The sequence below is a fragment of the Triticum dicoccoides genome, chromosome 2A (assembly GCF_002162155.2).
Source record: "Triticum dicoccoides isolate Atlit2015 ecotype Zavitan chromosome 2A, WEW_v2.0, whole genome shotgun sequence".
NCBI lineage: Eukaryota > Viridiplantae > Streptophyta > Magnoliopsida > Poales > Poaceae > Triticum > Triticum dicoccoides.
Genome location: NC_041382.1, coordinates 364,723,734 through 364,743,664, shown reverse-complemented (window position 1 = coordinate 364,743,664; position 19,931 = coordinate 364,723,734). Strand labels below are relative to the sequence as shown.

The window sequence follows — 19,931 nt, the reverse complement described above, 5'->3', positions numbered from 1 at the left end:
TCATATGGAATTGATGTCTGCAAGTTGTTCTACGTATATAAGCTAACCTCAGTTGGTATGCCTGAGCTGAGCTCATGTTCATGAATCATGAGTGCATTTTTGTTTTACTAGCATGGGGTCTTGTTCATCCAACCCTCACTAGGAACTGTTCATCCACAGCCAACCAACCGGCTCGACTCACCACGTCTTGATTCGTTCTACGTACCACACACACGATAGCAACGGTCACTGTTCATCGAGAGGCAACCCAACATCGGTTGGCCACGTCTCGCACGAGGGCTCGATCGACTTCAGTAAGCAGATCGATCACTCGAGTTCAGTTAGTAGCAGCATATGAGGAATCGCTTGGGTTCAGTCAGGAGCAAATGAATTGCTCGGGTTTAGTTAACAGCCAAGGGATCGATCGCTCGGGTTCAGTAACGTAGCTAGTGCGATCGCTCGGGTTCAGTCAAAGCCAACGCCTCGCACACACGTGCGTATGAGAGAGAAACACGCAAACCACAGTGCATCACTCGGCCCCGACTACCCACCGTAACCGGGAACTCCCCGATATGTTCCTCGCCCTCGCTTCTATCATGATTTTTTCTGTCGTGGACAGCCCAAAGAATGTCATGCAGGTGTGTCCACGGCCCGCCCAGGACAAAAAAGCCATTTTCTGTCTTGGTTTTTTTCATAGAAGTAGGAGCCCACCACATCTATGATGATACGTGTTTTGTCACAATTATCATCTTAGAAGTGTCATAAGCATGACAGAAAAAAAATTGTTCGGTCCATAATGTCACGGATGTGTCTTTTTTTGTATTGGGTGCTACAACAGCGGGGCCCATGCGCACGGGGTCTGGAGGCCGTGTGTGCAAGGGTGCGCATCTCGGTTACAGAAGCCTCCTGGGAGGCCCGTGGGCGTGGTGTCTGGATGGCCCGTGTGCATGGGGTCGCGTGGGACCTGTTGTCTTCATCTTCTTGGACTCCTTCTCCTTCCTCGTGGCCTTGGGATGCTTCTCCTACTCCTTTGGGGTGTCCCTTAGCTGCTTGGGGGTGTTGGTCTACGTACCTAATGACACATGGCATGTTTCGGTGAGGTGGCATCCAAGTTCCATTTTTATCCATATCGATCTCGATCAGGAGTGAGTTCACCTCGGTTTCGAGGGCGCATGCTTGAGCTGTTGTCATAGGTCCGTGTGGTGCTTGATGTGTTGGTATAGAGTCCATGGGGATGATGGAAAGATGCCCGCATCACACGGGAGCTGCACTACAACCTTAGTGTTTTTCCTTATTTCTTTTGGTATGTGAGGTCGATTTAATATTCACATATATGCTAAAATTTTGACAAGAACCAACACTATTTGAGACGGTCCCTCAAACTGCCCATAGTAGCTGACCAAGTACCACGAATTATTATAAATCTGTGAGGCCATAAGTACTAATACCCCCAAATAATTACGAATCCTGTTAATTGATTCATTACCTTTTGTGTTTGCTTTATGTTTGATTACAAAAAGAGTTGCATCTGGTATTCTAAATCTCTCTGTAGGTTTGTACAGGTGCTACTCATACTGTGCAGCCACCTAGAATTGGGATTTTAGCCAGCAAGTTCATTTTCAATCTTTTGGATATTTCACTTGTAAACATTCTATATTGTTTGGTAAAAGTAATACAAACTCATGGTGCTCCCGTTTGCTTTGATCTAGATTAGTTTCATTCAGTATTGAGTTGATCTTGATATTAACCTCAACAATGGTTATTCTCTCTATGAGATTATACAAAAATTTAAGCAACTGTAGTATTTGGCAAGAATACCCTTATGGACTCGGCTAAGCGCGACTCATATAAAGACAAGATGACAAAACCGCACACCTCACCGAACCATACACGTTGCATGCCCACGACCGATGCGGCGGGCGACATTCCCGGGGATGTAGTGTGGAGGACGACGATGGCGAGCAAGTCATTGCATGGAGAGGTCCATTACCCTGGTGTTCCAATGACATATATTGTCGAACTATCTAAAGCTTTAGATGTAAGACATGCTCTGAAGTTTACTTCACAAGCACGTTTTCAGAAAATTGAAGTGAAGTTGTCTTAGTTCCTGATGCTTGTACCTCGGCGACCAGGCAAGCACTAATAGATCCACTAAGCACAATTTTCTAGCACTATATTGGACCACATGGTTTTCTTGTGTAGATACATACTCAGTTTGTTCTTGCTTCATATGGAATTGATGTCTGCAAGTTGTTCTAAGTATATAAGCTGACCTCAGTTGCTATGCCTGAGTTGAGCTCATGTTCATGAATCATGAGTGCATTTTTGTTTTTCCACCACGGGGTCCTGTTCATCCAACCCTCATCGGGAACTGTTCATCCATAGTCAGCCAACCGGCTCGAGTCACCACGTCTTGATTCGTTCTACGTACTGCGCGCACAGTAGGATCGGTCATTGTTCATCGAGAGGCAACCCAACACTGGCTGGCCAAGTCTTGCACGGGGGCTCGATCGGCTTCAAAAAGCAGATAGATCGATCGAGTTCAGTTAGCAGCAACATCGGAGGAATCACTCGGGTTTAGTCAGCAGCGATTGAATTGCTCGGGTTAAGTTAACAACCAAGGGATCGATCTCTCGGGTTCAGTAACGTAGCTAGTGCGATCACTCGGGTTCAGTTAGAGCCAACGCCTCACACACACACACACGCGCGCGTATGAGAGATAAACACGCAAACCACAGTGCATCGCTTGGCTCCGACCACCCACCATAACCGGGAACTCCTCGATATGTTCCTCGCCCTCGCTTCTACCTTGATTTTTTCCGTCATGGACAACCTAAAGAATGTCATGCATGTGCGTCTCCGGCCCGCCCAGGATGAAAAGCCCATTTTCTGTCAATATTTTTTTCATAGAAGTAGGAGCCCACCACATCTATGATGATACATGTTTTGTCACAATTATCGTCATAGAAGTGTCATATGCTTGACAGGAAAAAATTCGTTCGGGCCATAATGTCATGGATCTGTCTTTTTTTGTAGTGGGTGCTACATCGACGAGGGCCCATGCGCACGGGGTCTGGAGGCCGTGCGCACGAGGGTGCGCATCTCGATTACAGAAGCCTCCTGGGAGGCCCGTGGGCACAGTGTCATGGCCCGTGCGCACGGGGTCGCCTGGGACCTGCTGTCTTCATCTTCTTGGACTCCTTCTCCTTCCTCGTGGCCTTGGGGTGCTTCTCCTACTCATTTGGGGTGTCCCTTAGCTGCTTGGTGGCGTTGGTCTCCGTACCTAATGACACATGGCATGTTTTGGTGAGGTGGCATCCAAGTTCCATGTATATCCATATCGATCTCGAGTAGGAGTGAGTTCACCTTGGTTTCGATGGCGCGTTCTCGAGCTCTTGTCATAGGTCCCTGTGGTGCTTCATGTGTTAGTATAGAGTCCATGGGGATGATGGAAGGATGCTCGGCATCACACGGGAGCCACACTACAGCCTTAGTGTTTTCCCTAATTTCTTTTGGTATGTGAGGTCGATTTAATATTCACATATATGCTAAAATTTTGACAAGAACCAACACTATTTGAGACGGTCCCTCAAACTGCCAGTAGTAGCTGACCAAGTACCACAAATTATTATGCATCCGCGAGGCCATAAGCACTCATACACTCAAATAATTATGAATTCTATTAGTTGATTCATTACCTTCTGCGTTTGCTTTATGTTTGATTGCAAAAAAGAGTTGCATCTGGTATTCTAAATCTCTCTGCAGGTTTGTACGGGTGCTACTCATATTGTGCAGCCACCTAGAATTGGGATTTTAGCCAGCAAGTTCATTTTTAATCTTTTGGATTTTTCACTTGTAAACATTTTATATTGTTTGGTAAAAGTAATACAAACTCATGGTTCTCCTGTTTGCTTTGATCTAGATTAGCTTCGTTCAATATTGAGTTGATCTTGATATTAACCTCAACAATGGTTATTCTCTTTATTAGATTATACAAAAATTTAAGCACTTGTAGCATTTGGCAAGAATACCCTTATGACTCGGCTAAGCGCGGCTCATGCAAAGACAAGATGACAAACAAATCATATCAAACCACACGCCTCACTGATCCATACACGCTGCATGCCCACGACCGATGCGGCGGCGACATTCCCGAGGATGTAGTGTGGAGGACGGCGACGCCGAGCACGTCACTAAATGGAAAGGTCCATCTCCCTGATGTCCCAATGATAAATATTGATGAACTGTCTAAAGCTTTAGATGTAAGACATGCTCTAAACTTTATTTCACGAGCACATATTCAGAAAATTAAAGTGAAATTGTCTCAGTTCCTGATGCTTGTACCTCGGCGACCAGGCAAGCACTAATAGATCCACAAAGCACAATTTTCTAGCACTAGATCGGACCACATGGTTTTCTTGTGTAGATACATACTCAGTTTGTTCTTGCTTCATATGGAATTGATGTCTGCACGTTGTTCTAAGTATATAAACTGAGTTCAGTTGGTACGCCTGCGCTGAGCTCATGTTCATGAATCATGAGTGCATTTTTTGTTTTATTGCTATCTAGGTGTTTCTTGTAGTTCTTATACTCATATGTACACAGTGAGAAATGGATGGAGTTTAGATATTGTTGTGATCCTTTGAAAAAGTGGGGTCTAAATAGATCATATAGTGAGTTTCAGAATGCATAAATTAATTTAGCGTACAATTATGCTAATCCATCGTTATGCTTTAATACAAAGTTAAGTAGCAGTGCCACTTCATTGTTAGATTATGTTGCGGCAAGGTTCATATATATGTGTTGGTTGGTCAATTGATGCGTAACAAAAGTCTTTCCTTCAGGAGTTTTTAGGTATAGAAGACTCATATTTCATCATTAATCATATAATTGTCCATACAAATGATCGACTGAACTTGGCCAACAACCCTCCCATCTAACATAGGCACAAATAGCCATCTCACGATCTACTTGGTTGCACTGTTGATGCACCACGGGTGTGCAACACTACTGGAAACGATTCATATGCTCCCTAATATTAGTGTGCACATACACATCAAACAGTCTTGATCTACAGGTCCCAACAAACTGCAACGCCTAAAAAAACAGTCGAGCAGTCGGTTTCCAAGATTAAGTGTACCGTTCATGTGGACGAGTGAGAATACAAGAAACAACCTCATCAACCTCCGCTTCCACGCTGTCGCGGCATTGTGGAGTTCAGTTCATGATTAAAAACAAATAATTTTCATGATGGGATAGGAGAAAAAAAAATGATATTTTTCTATTGCAAAAGTTTGCCTATGATTATGTGATAAACCTTCCTTTGGGTTCTCAAATTTGGAAGACGTCCTTCACATGAAGAGGAACTACATGCAGTCTGACTTAGGGCTTGGACGACCTTATTTCTTTTTCATCATGTGCGTGGTCTACGCTACGAAGAACGCCCGCAACAATGACAAGGTTGAAAAGGTTCACTTGATTTATATTAATTGCATTATAATAGAACTTCTTTTCTCTCGTGCTTCTATGCCCTAGAGTTTTTAATCTTGTTTTTCATATTGTGTATTCATAACTTGAACTTAAGAATTCATAAGGATCAAGCCAACAAATAGAATTGGCATTAACTGCACTATTCCTAGAGTATTAAGAACTTGAACTTGAACATATAATTGAATTGGCAGTACTCCCGCTTGAGAAATATCTCCATAACTATTGGAGTCCATTACTTTTTTATTTTACATCTTCAACATAGAGGAAAAACTAATTGTTGATTGAATAGCAATATTGAGGGTTCCCTTGAATTTTGTGGATTAACAAATGTTGATGTTTCTTGCATTTGTAAGCACCTACATGTTGTAATGAATAGTGCATAGTTTGGAAAGGGAAAGAGAGATTGCGAGCTTGGACCGAGGAGATGCATAGGCGGAGACAATGGGTAGAAGAAAGGAACAAGAAGAGTGGTTTAATGGTAAAAAGATGTCGACAACACCATCTGATATGTATGAGAATCTTAAAGGTACGTATTAGACACAATTGATGTTGAAAGACCAAAGTATATATGCCCCGGTTGTAACGCACGGGTAATTCAATTATCGTAAGAACCGAGTAATTATTTTAGGGGACTAACCACATACCAACGGTAGCTCCAATATGCTTCCCACAGAAAATTGAACGGTTAAGGAATAAGAGTAGTGACACAAACTCAAGACTTCAATGATGTGTTTGTATTTGAATTAAGAAAGCGTAAAATAATGAGAATTGTCTTATGTCTTGATAAAAATTTAGAGAAATACAGATAAGAACGCACTGACACATGGATGGATACCATAACCCTCCTAACCATTCAACTACTAGTTGATTTTAATAATATGTTTTTAGCTGTCAAATGTCAATTATTATTTTCTTTGATGGTATGATGTGTGTTAACTGACTCTAAAAAAAGGTGCTAGCTGAGATGTGCATTGTTCTCGGTTATTGTAGCTCAGTGAGTAGCATAGTTTTTTAGAGTCCGTGGCAAGTGGCAATGCACAGGGTTCTACTAGTAAAAAATAAAGGACGCGTCTAGCGAGCGCCCATTGGCTCGCTAGCGCTCCCGGGCGGCCGTCAGAAAAAGGAAAGATTCGGTCCCCCCATCCCAAAAAGGAAAGCTCTCCCGTGGTAGCAACAGATGTGAGTCAACCCAACAAGCCACACACTGGACATGGTCCCCAGGCCATCACGTGCCCTTCCCTCCCTCTGAAGCACTCACGCTCCATGGCCACCAACCTTTTCCCCGTCCTTGCATGCACCCACCTTCTTCCCCATGAAACAATGGTCTCCCAAGTCTGGATCTCCATCGCTAGGGCTGCCATGGCAGATGAATCAAAATGAAATAATAGCAGATCTTGAACAATTTGCTGTGGAAAAAAGAAGAAAGTGGGAGGACATAACAGAATGTACCAGGTAGCACCAACAAGGGTGAAAAAAGTGGTGATCCTTTTCTCCTCTTATTCAGATCCTCCCTCCTTGACTTTCCCTTTTCCCCTCAGGCCCTCACCAAATTTAGCTTTGCAAAATTAGCTTCTCCATAGTTTAACAGAGCATAAACAAAGATAAAGAAAAGGGAGATCTTGTACCTGTGAAATTTTAATTGATTTTTGTGCAACTACATCATGGGACAAGCCAATATTTGCAGCAGTGTGTGAAACAAAACGTAAAAAATGTGCAAGTATATACGAGAGAGCACATAGATAGTCTTATTTCACAAACAATGCAGAAGAGCCGGTGTCCATGTGACAAAGAAGAAAAGGAAAAGTATGTTATAGGTACTATGAAAACATAACTACCATCTAGACAAGAATCTGGTTTGCATGTGTTTTTTTCCTTTGATCTTTCAACACCGTACTATATGCGACTTTGTAGCTGTGAATTATGTGTATGAATCTACAGCAGCTCTTCAACCCCCACAACCTGCAAAACCTGCACATGATGCAAAAAAGAAGCCTGAGAAAAAATGAACCAACTCTGTTGTATCTGTGCAACTTATCCACTACAAGTGTGCAACTGACAACACTCCCACATCCATCTACTTGTGGGGTTTGAATTTTAGTAGTTGGCATCTTCAACTTAGTTGGCATCTTCAACTCATATAAAAGTTAAAGATGCCAACTCATATAATTTCAAATTCATTTTGGTTTTATCTTAAAAAAATGTATGCAAAAATCCAGAAAAAAACTTATGTTGGCTGTTGTGCAACTACATCATCCATTTTGTGCAACTGGAAGTACTCCTGCATGCAATTCATGTTGCATGTGTGTGCAACTATGTAATAAATTTTGAACTGATGAACATGATGAATTTAGCATGTTTGAACACAAGAAATGAAACAATAGTAAATTTTAAAAGATTATAATCTTCCAAATAAGTAGTGCAACTACATTCAAGTGAAAATCAGATGCATGTGAACACATGAGGATGCCAACTATTGAATGGTTCTTGTGCAACTAAAGGAGTTGAAGATGCCAACTCATGTGACATTGTTGTCCAACTATTAAAAAAGGCCGGGATGCCAACTCTTGATTGGTTCTTGTGCAACTAAAATAGTTGAGGGTGCCAACTCATATGATGTTGTTGTGGGACTATTTAAAAAGTTGAGACTGCCAACTCCCAAATGGTTCTGGTGCAACTATGAAAGTTGAGGATGCCAACTCGTATGATACTGTTGTGCAACTATTTGAAAAGTTGAGGATACCAACTCCTAATTGATTGTTGTGCAACTAAAAAAAGTTCAGGATGCATCTATAAAAATTGAGGATACCTCTCCCTCAGGGCCGGGCCGGCAAAATCAGAGGCCCTATGACAAACTCTAAATGGGGCCCATCTTTTAAAAAAAATTGACACTTAACAAATATAATCTGTAAATAAGACACCATTGAACAAATACAGTCTTTTCTTTGTCCGAACTAATTGAACTCAGTTTGATTTTATAAAATAGGTTGCTACAGATGCTAGCCTGCTACAAACTCACCTATATGCAGTAGTCTTTCACTCAGTGATACTTGGAACTACTGTACTACTGTGTGCATACCACTCTCCTTCCAATTGTGTGGAATAAAATCAAATAGTGATACGGGCAGACTAGTTTAGGGAAAAATCAACTAGTACATTCAACAACAATCAAATCAGATGGGCGCAATGTGCAAAAGAAAATGATGGAGTGTAGTTTCTATGGAGAATACAGAGACCCATAATTGACAGACTTTGTGACAAATTGATCCAGCAATGTACTGCAGTTTTTACCAAATTTGATGGGCAGGATGTGCAAAAGAAATTGATATACTTGTAAAAATTCCGATACAGAATTTATAATGTGAGATTGAGATTACCATTGAGCAGGAGGTGACATGCCGGATGAGCTACCGGCAGCAGCGAAGGTGGTGCTGGTAGCGCCGGCGATGGCCATGTGACCTTCTCTCGGCCCGGCTATGTCCATGCTGGCTACAAAGTTGGCCGGAACCGGCTTTCAACGAACTGATTGAATGGATCGATTGGCGAACAGTGATGAGGCGCTGCGGCGCTGGATCAAGTTGCCGTCGGCCGCACAGGATATAGGGTACATGTAGGGCATAGATCTAACAGCCGCACGGCTTGATGCAGCCGCTCAAGGCCACTTCCAGCAGTAACGCGTGCAAGAATAGGCCTGCACCCTGTGAATTTGGGGGCCCTCCGAACTGGAGGCCCTGTGCGGCCGCACGGGCTGCACACCCCTAGGCCCGGGTCTGCTCTCCCTCACTAGGAGCCGCATCTCCTACAACCATTTTTGGTTTATGAAAAAAGCAAACGAACAAATTAATCAAAGCAACCAAATGTATAAAAGAAAAAAAAAAGAGAAAAACAAATGATATAGAAAATGCCATGGTGTTAGCAACTCATGATGATTTTCCAAAGCACACCTACAAAACAAAACAAAAAGCGTGCAACTTGATGCATTATATGTCCAACTGGGTACACATGAGCGTGCAACCAAAAAAATTAGCATACACACCGTCTCAACATGATTTAGGCACCGGAGCCAAAACTAAATTAGCCATCAACCGTGCACCTAGAAAGCCCTTCCTCGTGCAACTGTATAAGTGTGGCTAAGCCAACTAGGATATGTACTCCTATACGAACGTATACCCTTGACAACGGGACACATATAAGTGTGCAACCAAAAAATATACATACCGCTTGGACATAGTTTACACAGTGCATCCATCTAAATACTATCGATTGTGCAACTGGTTAGCCCTCACTGTACAACTTCATAAGTTGGCTAGCCAACTGAGATATGTATATGCGTCATCCAACTATGTTTGCGATCACATGCAACTATTACAACTAACTAGCCAACTGGTTACTTATATGCATGCAACTTACGAGAAAACAGAGAAACCGCACAGATGTATTTATGAAGAAAAAATGTACATAATGTAATGAAGCTCTACAGCGAGTATCATGTTTAACGAGACAATTGCAGTGTAGGCAAGAATAGATGGATCAAAATAGGATCCTAAACCATACCAATAGTGACAAAATTAGAACAGCTCGCCGTGAAAATCCAATTCAAACCCACAACTAAAGTCCCAATCGCCGTACAAACCGACCACTAATCCTAATCGCCGTAGCTCCTTGAGCAAGAAGCCGAAACTCCTGTACATATCAACACTCCAATCATCAAAATTCCAAGCATCATACCAGAGGTTGACTAGCAGGATCACAAACATGATGCATCTGTACAATGAATTTGACTGTTTTTTCCTGGAAAAATACCTAGAAGGGGTTGAGTTAACAATCTTTGAGAATGAAAATGTTGTTAATATTTTAGTACTAGTACTATTTGGGTAAGGTAGCAGACTATACATGCATAAGTGAAGGTGGATTAGATGACTGAATGAAAAATTGTCGATAACATAGATAAACTGCATAGACATCAAAAGTCTGATTGCTCCCATCAATATCTGGTAAGATCAGATTACAACTGTTAAGCTACAAAATTTGCATTTTATACTTCAGCTTGCATAGAAACCCATGTTGAATCAACATTGCAAGTAAAATTCCCAAGTACAGGCTACTAAATACATGAACTTTCCAGAGTAAATTTATGAAGTAGGAAAATGACAGCAAAGGCAGATTACTAGTACCAACCAGATTTAGATCCAATAACTTTCATTCTTGTAAACCCAAACAAGTTCACGGCTGAATCCTCTCGAGGCGACCAATGAAGAGAGAGAGAGGAGGGGGAGAGATCAGGGAGGGTGTTTGGGGGGAGAGATAGATCAGTGGAGAAAAGGAAGGGGAATATTACCTGCATGTGAGGATTCACAGCCGTGCGGAGCTGCCATGAGCTCGTCCAAGCCCCATTGGGAGTCTTGTGCAGCGGGGGCAAGGCACCTGGCCGCGTTGCCGAATCGGCGGGGGAGGCAGTAGTCGAGGGGAGCGGCGCTAAACGGCGGAAAGGCGTGTGCCCGTGGCAGAAGATGAGTCGCAGCGCCGCCGAAGGTCGGGGACTGCTTCCCGTGGTGACTCATGGTGGCGGGGAAGACGCGAGGACTGCTGGGGTAGCGATGGGCAACCACGACGAGCAGGTCGGCGACGACGAGTTGGCGTCGTCAGGAGACGGGGTGCGCGGCGGCGGTGGTCAGTGGAGGAGGAAGGTCGTGGCCGTGGGGCTCGGGAGTGGGTGGATAAGATTTGTTTTTCCTTTTTTTTTTCAGTTGAGAGATGGAACGAGCTTGTGATGGCTGTCGTTTGTCGCGTAGCGCGGCCATTCGTTCTTGTCAAATAGTGCGCGTGCACTTTTAAGCTTTCAGGAAAATTAAAATCCGACGTTCCCATATAGCGTTTCCTCTTTCCTTTTCCAGTATTGCCGCCCCTTTCCCCGGTTTCCGCTCCGGTCGATCCGCTCCGCTGTCTCTCCCCGAGAAACCCTAAACCCCGTAACCCTCGCCGCCGGTGATCGCTGGTCCCCTGCGTCGGCCGCCATGTTCGGGACCTCCAACTCTCCCTCCCTCTTCGGGACGCCCTCTTCTGCGCCCTCTTTCGGAACTCCCTCCACTACCCCTGCCTTCGGCACCCCTTCCTCCACGCCGGCATTTGGCGCGCCCTCGTCCACCCCGGCCTTCGGAGTCCCTTCATCCACCCCTGCCTTTGGCGCACCCTCCTCTACGCCGTCGTTTTGGACGCCCACTTCGAGCCCGACGTTTGGCACGCCATCGTCGACCCCGGCGTTCGGAGCGCTGCCGTCGTCATCGCCGTCACCCTTTGGGTTCCAGCAGCAGGTGACTCCGTCCCCTTCGCCTTTTGGTTTCGGCGGCGGGGCTGGCGGGCAGATTACCACTCAGATGGCCCCAGTTGCGCCGCTGCCGCTCTCGCCCTCCGACCGCGACATTCAGGTCCGCAACCCTAGTAGAAATGTTGGCCCCTTTTTAATGGTTTGAGGAAGGAACGGTTCGAAAACTTGGTATTTTTAAGTTCTTATAGGCTATGGTGGATGCGTACAAGGAGGACCCAGGCAACCCTCGCTATGCTTTTAGGGTGAGATTCTCCTAGCAACTTTGGTATTTGTGTTGCAAAGATTCTGGTTAATGTGACTTCTTTTATGCTTTTCTGTCTGTTTTGATGGCAGCATCTATTGTTTAGCGTGACAGATCCTTCACAAAGGGTGAAGCCTGTAGCAGCATCTGATGTGCGTAGTTGGATAAATTAGTTCAATCCATGTTTTTCCCTTTCGTGGTGCTGTTCCTGGATATCATAACATGATCATGTTAATTGTGGTCTTGTGGGTGTAGATCATGTGGGCAGAGGCGATGGGTAAGCTTGAGTGCATGGATAATGCGGACAGGGAGAGGCTATGGCCTCAACTTGTGCAGGGGTTTAAAGATCTCTCCTGCCGGCTTAAGGTATACTAGCAACCATTATTGAAACTAGACACCTTTCATTGGATGTGACGAATTGTCAAGTGACAAAGTACTGATTTTTACAACCTCAATATGTAGGCATACTTCCGCATACATGTTGATAGCTGTAAAAAGTTGACAAAAAATGCTTATATATGAACTTTCTAACTCACCTTCGTTCAATATGTACTTGGAAATGTAGATGATAAATAACATAGTGCTCAATACAGGAGAGGATATCCATATTATTACTCTTATTGTTGGTAACATTAGTTTTTTCCTAACATAACATTTTACCTTGAAGAGCGATTACATGCCACACTTGGATGACACATCAAAATGGTTTTATGGTGTTGATTTGGTTTTTATGAAACGTCAAATATTTAAAGCAACACAGGTTTGTGGTGGAATAACTCCACTTTGCCCCTACCGAGTGTACAACACAAGTCTTGAAGTAACTGCTTCAAAGTGTTGTGGTAGATATCGCTCAAGATGCAAATATAGGCCAATGTGGTAGCAGAAGTTCAGTCCAGAACTCTTAGAACATAAGGTCTAGTCCAAGATCTGATACGAGGCAAGCCATAGGGCTGGCCGATCTTCATAATTGGAATTGGATTCATGGATGAACAATTGAACACAAAGAACAAGAGGAAACACACACAAGGCAAAAATGCACTACCAAGTACACACTCATAGCACAAAGTCACATGATGTGCAACTTAGATCCAACAAGCAAGCAATGGTAAAAGGCAAGACGAGGCTGTTCATCCCCAAATCTAAAAGAGATGGAGGTCTTGAGAGATAGTTCTTCCCCAACCTAAAGAGAGGAGGGCTGGCTTGTAATCATTGGGAATTCTTCTCCCAGATGGAGGTCTTGATCCCCTTAGGGGAAGGTAGATTGAGCAAACCTCTTTCAAGTTCTTAGTCTATACTTTGCTAACCTTTTAGCTTGTTTGCGACCAAAGGAGCTCTATGATCTTCTGGAATATTCATGACCTTAAAGAAAGTCTCCACTTTACATAGTCGATCAAGGCACACTTCAATATCAACACCGCATTAAAAGTAGGGATCTCAACTTTCACCTTATATCTTTCTCTTGCATATGTAGGGTTGGGTACTCTAGGATATGCATAGAGATCAGGTTCTTCAAGGCACTGGCCTTCTTGAAGTACGCTAAACTGCACGTTGTTGTGGTACTCTTGCTCCAAGATTACCCCCATCTTCGTCGTCGGAACATCTTCCTCTTGTAATAAATGGCATCTTAGAGTCCAGTTGTCTATCAAGCTTAATCTAGAAGTATCTAATGTGTGTGTGTGTGTGTGTGTGTCCTGGTAAAAGAATTTGTTTGCCGGAAGAGTCCAGTCATCTTGATGAGGGCATCCCAGTACCTCATGTTGTTCCCATGAAGGAGGAGGTGAAGCCCAACTTCAGGACTCCTCCAAGTTAGAGGTGTGCCAAAGGGGGTGACCGAACCATGTACTTGGTCGGTTCCAGTTTTACTATTTTATTTCCAGGTCATGATATGGGCCACTTAGGATTTTTATTTTGTGTGTTTTAGTGTGGGCCTGTCCAACCGACTAGTTTTCTAGATGCTTATATAAGGAGGCCAGTGGCTAGGTTTAGAGGGGGTCAAATTTTTAGATCGAGTTTTCAACATTGTGTCCACGTGTGAATCATCCCTCCGGGGACGACGCTGTTGTTTATCAAATAAAGTGATGATTGCATGAAGGTTCTTGTGTGATCAAGGATTATTGTGCCAAGGTTAGAGGCGTGTTGTTCATCTTCACGTTGCTTGCTGCTTGCTGGATTCGTTTCCTCATCTTCAGGTTGCGTGGATTGATCACGCGATTAGAAGGTTTGCTATCTAATTGTCTTGCGGTGAAAGATCGGGCAAAAACTATAGGATCATCACGTTGATCCTTATCATGTGGTATCAGATTACTGGGTTTGTCACCGCGTGTTCGTCTTATTGAAATTGATCTGCTGGTGTTTGCTATAGCACTCGTAGATTGCCGAGGCTTTGAAGATCTGCTGTGGATAGTTGTTGGTGCCGCCGAGGAGCTTGCACGTAGATTGAAGATTGGGTCTAATTGATTTCCGTTTCATTTGTGACAAGATCGATTTCCTCTGTTCTCGGAATACATACAGGCGCCAAAACTTATTTTTCCGATCGATCAGATTGGATCCGTTTCTCCCGTGCGTGCAGTCCAGGATCAAGCGAGGAAAAGATTCAAACGAAGCAGCTGGGTTTGCGCACGGATCTGATCAGTTTTTTTGGTGAGATCAGTTTGTTTGTTTTAGTGTTGGATAGGAATCGGTGGTTAGCGTATGTACGTGGAAAAGTCTGGCCATAATAGAAAAAAAGGAGTTTGCTTCAGATCAATCTATCCGCTTTTGGTGGAGCTTTTTGTGTGAGAAATAAAAAAGGAACAAGATCAAGAGAGAGGTACAGACCGGATTGTTATTGCTTTTACTCACTATTTTTTTGGCCCAGTTATTGTTGCAATTTTGTGTGAGAAAAGAACGATCAGCAAGTAGAGAAGCAGTCCTCGTGAAAGGGTTTCATATCTAAGGGTTGTGATAGGCTTGGCGAGCCAACGTAAAAACTAGCCAGTCTTTTGGGTATGAAACCCATTTGGGCGAGAGTAGTACTAGGATGGGTGACCTCCTGGGAAGTCCTCGTGAAAGGGTTTCATATCTAGCCTACCCCAACTTGTTTGGGATAAAAGGCTTCGTAAGTAAGTAAGTAAGTAAATTGGAAGATGCCTTCCACATGGTTTTCTCGGTTGGATGAGAAGTCTAAGGAGCTGGCTCCAACTGATATTGCTGGTATACAACAGATCATTAAAAAGATGCAAGCGGAATTAAGAAAGCCCATCACAATTTTTCCCGCACATACTGTGCAGCCTTCTGCGAAGGTAATTTGCAAGGACACGTCTGTGGTTCAGATAGATGATGTCAACGAGGCAGCGACAACGCATACTGGTTCTAAGGAGGACAAGGCTGATGTTGACACAATTTTGATGGATGACGTTATACCATTGATCGGGCTGAATGTGCAACTCAAGCCGGTACATGGTGATGCTTGCATGACAGTAAAATAGAGGCCAGCGTTGGAATTTATTTCAGACACAGTGCATGATCAAGGGCAAGGCGTGCAAGTTGATGATTGACGGTGGTAGCTGTACCAATGGCATAAGCAAGGCAATGGTGGCATCTTTGGGGTTGTCCACTTGGCGTATTCCTGAACCTAAGTATCTAGAGTGGTTGAATAGCTGCGGTATGCTGAAGGTTACACATAAGGCGCGTGTGCCATTTACAATTGGTGAGTATCCTAATGAGGTGGAATGCGATGTATTGCCACTAGAGGTGCGTGGATTGTTACTTGGGTGTATGATCACAATGCTATCTATGCTGAGAGAGCAAATATATTATATATATTATATATATATATATATATATATATATATATACATTTTTGCATGATGGCAAACAATGGATGTTGAAGCCTATGACAGATGATCATATCAAGTCGGATGTGGTGTTGGTGGTGCGCAACAGCGCAAGGAGAAAGTGCACAAGGCCAAGCCAAAACAAAGGATAGTTGAGCTTCCGAAGGAGGAGCATGATGGGAGGAGTGTTAGTACTAATATTGTTTCAGCCGTGCCTGTCGATGACAAGCCAGTTGTGCCTGTTAATGACAAGTCGGTTGATGCCAAGCCTCTTAGTGGTGAGATGACAAAGATTGCAGCTAATCCTACACTTCTAATTTGTGTCGGCCAAGGTGTTCAGACAGATGATAGTTGTGCTGCTCGTGTCTCGGTGCTTATGGAGGAGCGGGTAGTAGACTGCATGTTTGTTGGACCAGTTGGGGGGAGATTTATTGGAGCAGTTATGCGTATGCACACAGGCAAAGATGGATGTGTTCGTCAATTGTGTGGCCCGTGCATTGCTCCTATTTTGCAGGGTTATACAAAGAAGTTCCACGTTCAGCGACAACGAGCTCCATCGACAGTGGAGAAGAAGCTGTTGGCGCCTAAGTCCAAGCTTATGTGGCGACGGAAGGTGGTGCCATCGGCGGTGACAAATACAGGTAGCCGAGAGGGAGGAGGTGGTGTGGCAGGTCAGCGAGACTTGCAGATGGCGGCGAAGCGTGCCATTATTGCTGATTTGATGCCAGCCATTAGAGAAGACCCTCCAGCGTTGAGGACAACGCCTTTTCAACGGGGGGAGGATGATGAGGGCATCCCAGTACCTCATGTTGTTCCCATGAAGGAGGTGAAGCCCAACTTCAGGACTCCTCCAAGTTAGAGGTGTGCCAAAGGGGGTGACCGAACCATGTACTTGGTTGGTTCCAGTTTTATCTATTTTATTTCCGGGTCATGATATGGGCCACTTAGGATTTTTATTTTGTGTGTTTCGGTGTGAGCCTGTCCAACCGACTAGTTTTCTAGATGCCTATATAAGGAGGCCAGTGGCTAGGTTTAGAGGGGGTCAAATTTTTAGATCGAGTTTTGAACATTGTGTCCACGTGGTGAATCATCCCTCCAGGGACGGCGCTGCTATTTATCAAATAAAGTGATGATTGCATGAAGGTTCTTGTGTGATCAAGGATTATCGTGCCAAGGTTAGAGGCGTGTTGTTCATCTTCAAGTTGCTTGTTGGATTCGTTTCCTCATCTTCAGGTTGCATGGTTGATCACGTGATTAGAAGGTTTGCTATCTAATTGTCTTGCGGTGAAAGATCGGGCAAAAACTATAGGATCATCACGTTGATCCTTATCACATCTCCTAGATGAAAGTTGTCTCTTAGATGGACCCATCTAGAAGTAGGTGTGTTGAAGTACTTAAAGGGTCCCTATAAGCATGTATCCCCATTGTAAGGAGGGAAGCAATGAATATCTAGTTTCTACCTATGCTTCTCTTCTACCTTAGTAATTCTCCAATCTTTCCCCACTAACCCCTATACTGTACGACGGCACCTACATGGCAACGAACCTCTTGTCCTTCGAGTATACCACCCTACAACCTCCGTAGCCAGTGTTAGCAACAACATCTGGTATCAGCGCCAGAGCCCATGGTTGACAATGTGCCTGAAAGAAAGATCAATTTTAATGATGAAGTCTTGGCAGCGCATAGCCCGATCGACAAATTCACCAAGGAGTTTGCATCGCTGGATCTGCGAGTCAAGGCATTGAAGGAGAGGTCAGGTGTGCCGGGAGGAGGCGATGGCATCTTGTAGCGCCCTTCATCCTTACCCTTCCTGAACGGCAACAAATCAGCAGATTTGGCCGCCAACCTAGTGACAACAACGACACAAACGCGGACAGGAACTTGGTGCTCTCGGGTTCCCGCGCACCCTATATGCGCCAAAAAATTTAGTAATTCAAAAAAAGTAAAAAAAATCCAAATCTTTTTTGGAATCAAACATGATTAGGTATTGTACTCATATAAAAAGTTTGGACAAGAAATGATTCCTATTGACTTCCGGGCAAAAGAGACAAGTTTATGAAGACAATATAGCGTGAATAGTACTTGTATATAGCGTTTTTTGCTGAATCTTCGACCTAGGATACAACGAAAGTCTTTCTTTGACGAATCTTTTTATACGACCACAGTATTTGATCATGTTGAATACCAAAAAAGTCTCGAGATTTTTTGAACTTTTTTTGAATTACTAATTTTTTTTTCGCATATAGGGTGCGCTGGTACCCAGGTTCTCCTATGTATTTTCCACAATCTTGGCACAACACCAAGTGCCATGCTCCCAGACATCATCACATCATCCCACACGATGCAAGGCTTACGGATAGTGTCTCCCAATTCACAGACATGATTTTTGTTTCCACTGCAACAAATGCCACCTAGGCCCCTCAAGTCTGGTGTCTCACATGTTCCTCCATCGGTGGTTCATGTTGCTAACACCGTGAGAGTGCTTTGATACGACAAATTGGATTTTCTATCATTTAGTGGTGAGGATGACCCGCTGGTTTGGTTGAACTGGTGAGCAATTTTTAGGGGCAAAGCATCGAAGGAGCGGTGTCAACTACGGTTTCGTCCTCCTATTCGGACCAATCCACTAGGAGAACTTGCGTGCTTCAAACAGATGGGATCTGTTGCAAAATACATAGAGAGGTTTCAAGCACTACTTTGTCGTGTTGACCCCCTCTCAATGCCGCACCAGGTTCAACTTTTCACGTCCAGGTTGATTGATCTACTACGAGTCAATGTGGAACTTCATAACCCTTCTGGCCTACAAGTGGCCATGAGCCTAGCTTGTGTGTATGAATAACGAGCAACCATCATAGCTACGGCCTCCAATGACAAGTCATCCATGCCTATCGAACAATAACAAGGTATGGAATGCTGAAGCTCCTTTGGGGAAGAACACACGTCCGCTGATTGCCAAGTGCAGAGATGGCAGAAAGAAGGGAAAACAGATTGTATTTCAAATTGCGATGAAAGATTCTCAAGAGGCCGTCGTCGCCCACGCCTTTTTTGCCTTGAAGTAAATGATGGCGATGACGAGGAAGATCCGCCATGAACTATAGCTGGATGACGAGTTGTATCTGCAAGGGGGGAGTAATGTTGTGTCATCTTAGAGTCCAGTTGTCTTCAAGCTTAGTCTAGAAGAATCCAGGGTGTGTGCGTCCTGGTAGAAGAATCTGTTTGTGGGAAGACCTCTAGTTATCTCCTTGATGAACCCAACCTAGTCTAGAAGTATCTAGGGTGTATGTGTCCTAGTAGAAGACTCTATTTGTGGGCAGTCTAGTTGTCTCTTTAGATGGATCCAGCCTAGTCTAGAAGTATCCAGGGTGTGTTGAAGTACTTAAAGGGTGTATATAAGGATGTATCCCCCTTGTACGGAGGCAAGCAATGAAATACCTAGTTCCTACCTATTGTTCTCTTCTACCCCTCTAATTCTTCAATCTTTCCCCACTACCCTTCTACTTTACCACGACGCCTACAGGCGGCAACCCTTGTGTTCTCTGAGTATCCCACCCTGCAACCTCCGTAGCCTACGTCAGCTACACCATTTTCATTGGCAACATGTGGAACATCCTTTCTTATCATCTCAACTAGTTAATCAAATATCCGCTAGGATCCTCATGTAGTGTTTTAGTGTGTTGTTGTTACGCTGCATCCATCCTCTTCTCCCGTTGCTCCATCACTTGCTACAACTCACTTTCAAAGAGGACACCGAGAACTACTATTGATCAACAAGGCTCTGGTATCACCTCAAGTAGCACAAGGTTGTGGAGGAACAACTCCACCTTGCTGCTGCAGAGTGTACAACACTATTGGTGAAGGAACTACTTCAACGTGCCGAGCTGAATATCGCTCGACGCAAATATTGGTGATATGGCAGCATATGGGTTCAGTTCAAAACTAAGAACACAAGATCTAGTCCATTATCTTATATAAAAACACCAAGCTGAAGTAGCTAGCGAGCGTTATGAACTAAGCTTCTTGTATTGAGTGAGGCCAACAACCAGTACATATACCCAAGAGGGAAATAAGCAAAGAAGCCTCTATG

At 44.0% G+C, this 19,931-nt stretch overlaps 1 protein-coding gene and 1 long non-coding RNA gene across 7 annotated transcripts in view; one reads left to right on the top strand and one right to left on the bottom strand.

Moving 5' to 3' along the window:
* Positions 1–6,417: 6,417 nt before the first annotated feature.
* On the bottom strand, positions 6,418–11,187 carry LOC119354598. Of its 4 annotated transcripts, none has more exons than XR_005171110.1 (4): positions 10,021–11,187; positions 8,844–9,265; positions 6,919–7,437; positions 6,418–6,823 (listed from the first exon to the last, which is right to left on the bottom strand). It is a non-coding gene; the product is annotated as an uncharacterized LOC119354598 (long non-coding RNA). The 4 variants fall into 4 exon arrangements; XR_005171112.1 differs by having other exon boundaries at positions 8,844–10,149; positions 10,805–11,187; XR_005171111.1 differs by having other exon boundaries at positions 10,805–11,187.
* A 147-nt stretch (positions 11,188–11,334) lies between these two features.
* Positions 11,335–19,931, top strand: part of LOC119354597 (nuclear pore complex protein NUP54-like) — an 18,273-nt gene continuing 9,676 nt past the window's right edge. The window contains exons 1-4 of one of the 3 annotated variants that reach the window (XM_037621310.1): positions 11,335–11,891; positions 11,980–12,033; positions 12,125–12,184; positions 12,288–12,398. In XM_037621310.1, the coding sequence (XP_037477207.1) occupies positions 11,481–11,891; positions 11,980–12,033; positions 12,125–12,184; positions 12,288–12,398 (636 nt within the window). In that variant the 5' untranslated portion in view covers positions 11,335–11,480. The remainder of the gene's footprint in view (positions 11,892–11,979; positions 12,034–12,124; positions 12,185–12,287; positions 12,399–19,931) is intronic. The other 2 variants (XM_037621308.1, XM_037621309.1) reach the window with 2 other exon arrangements.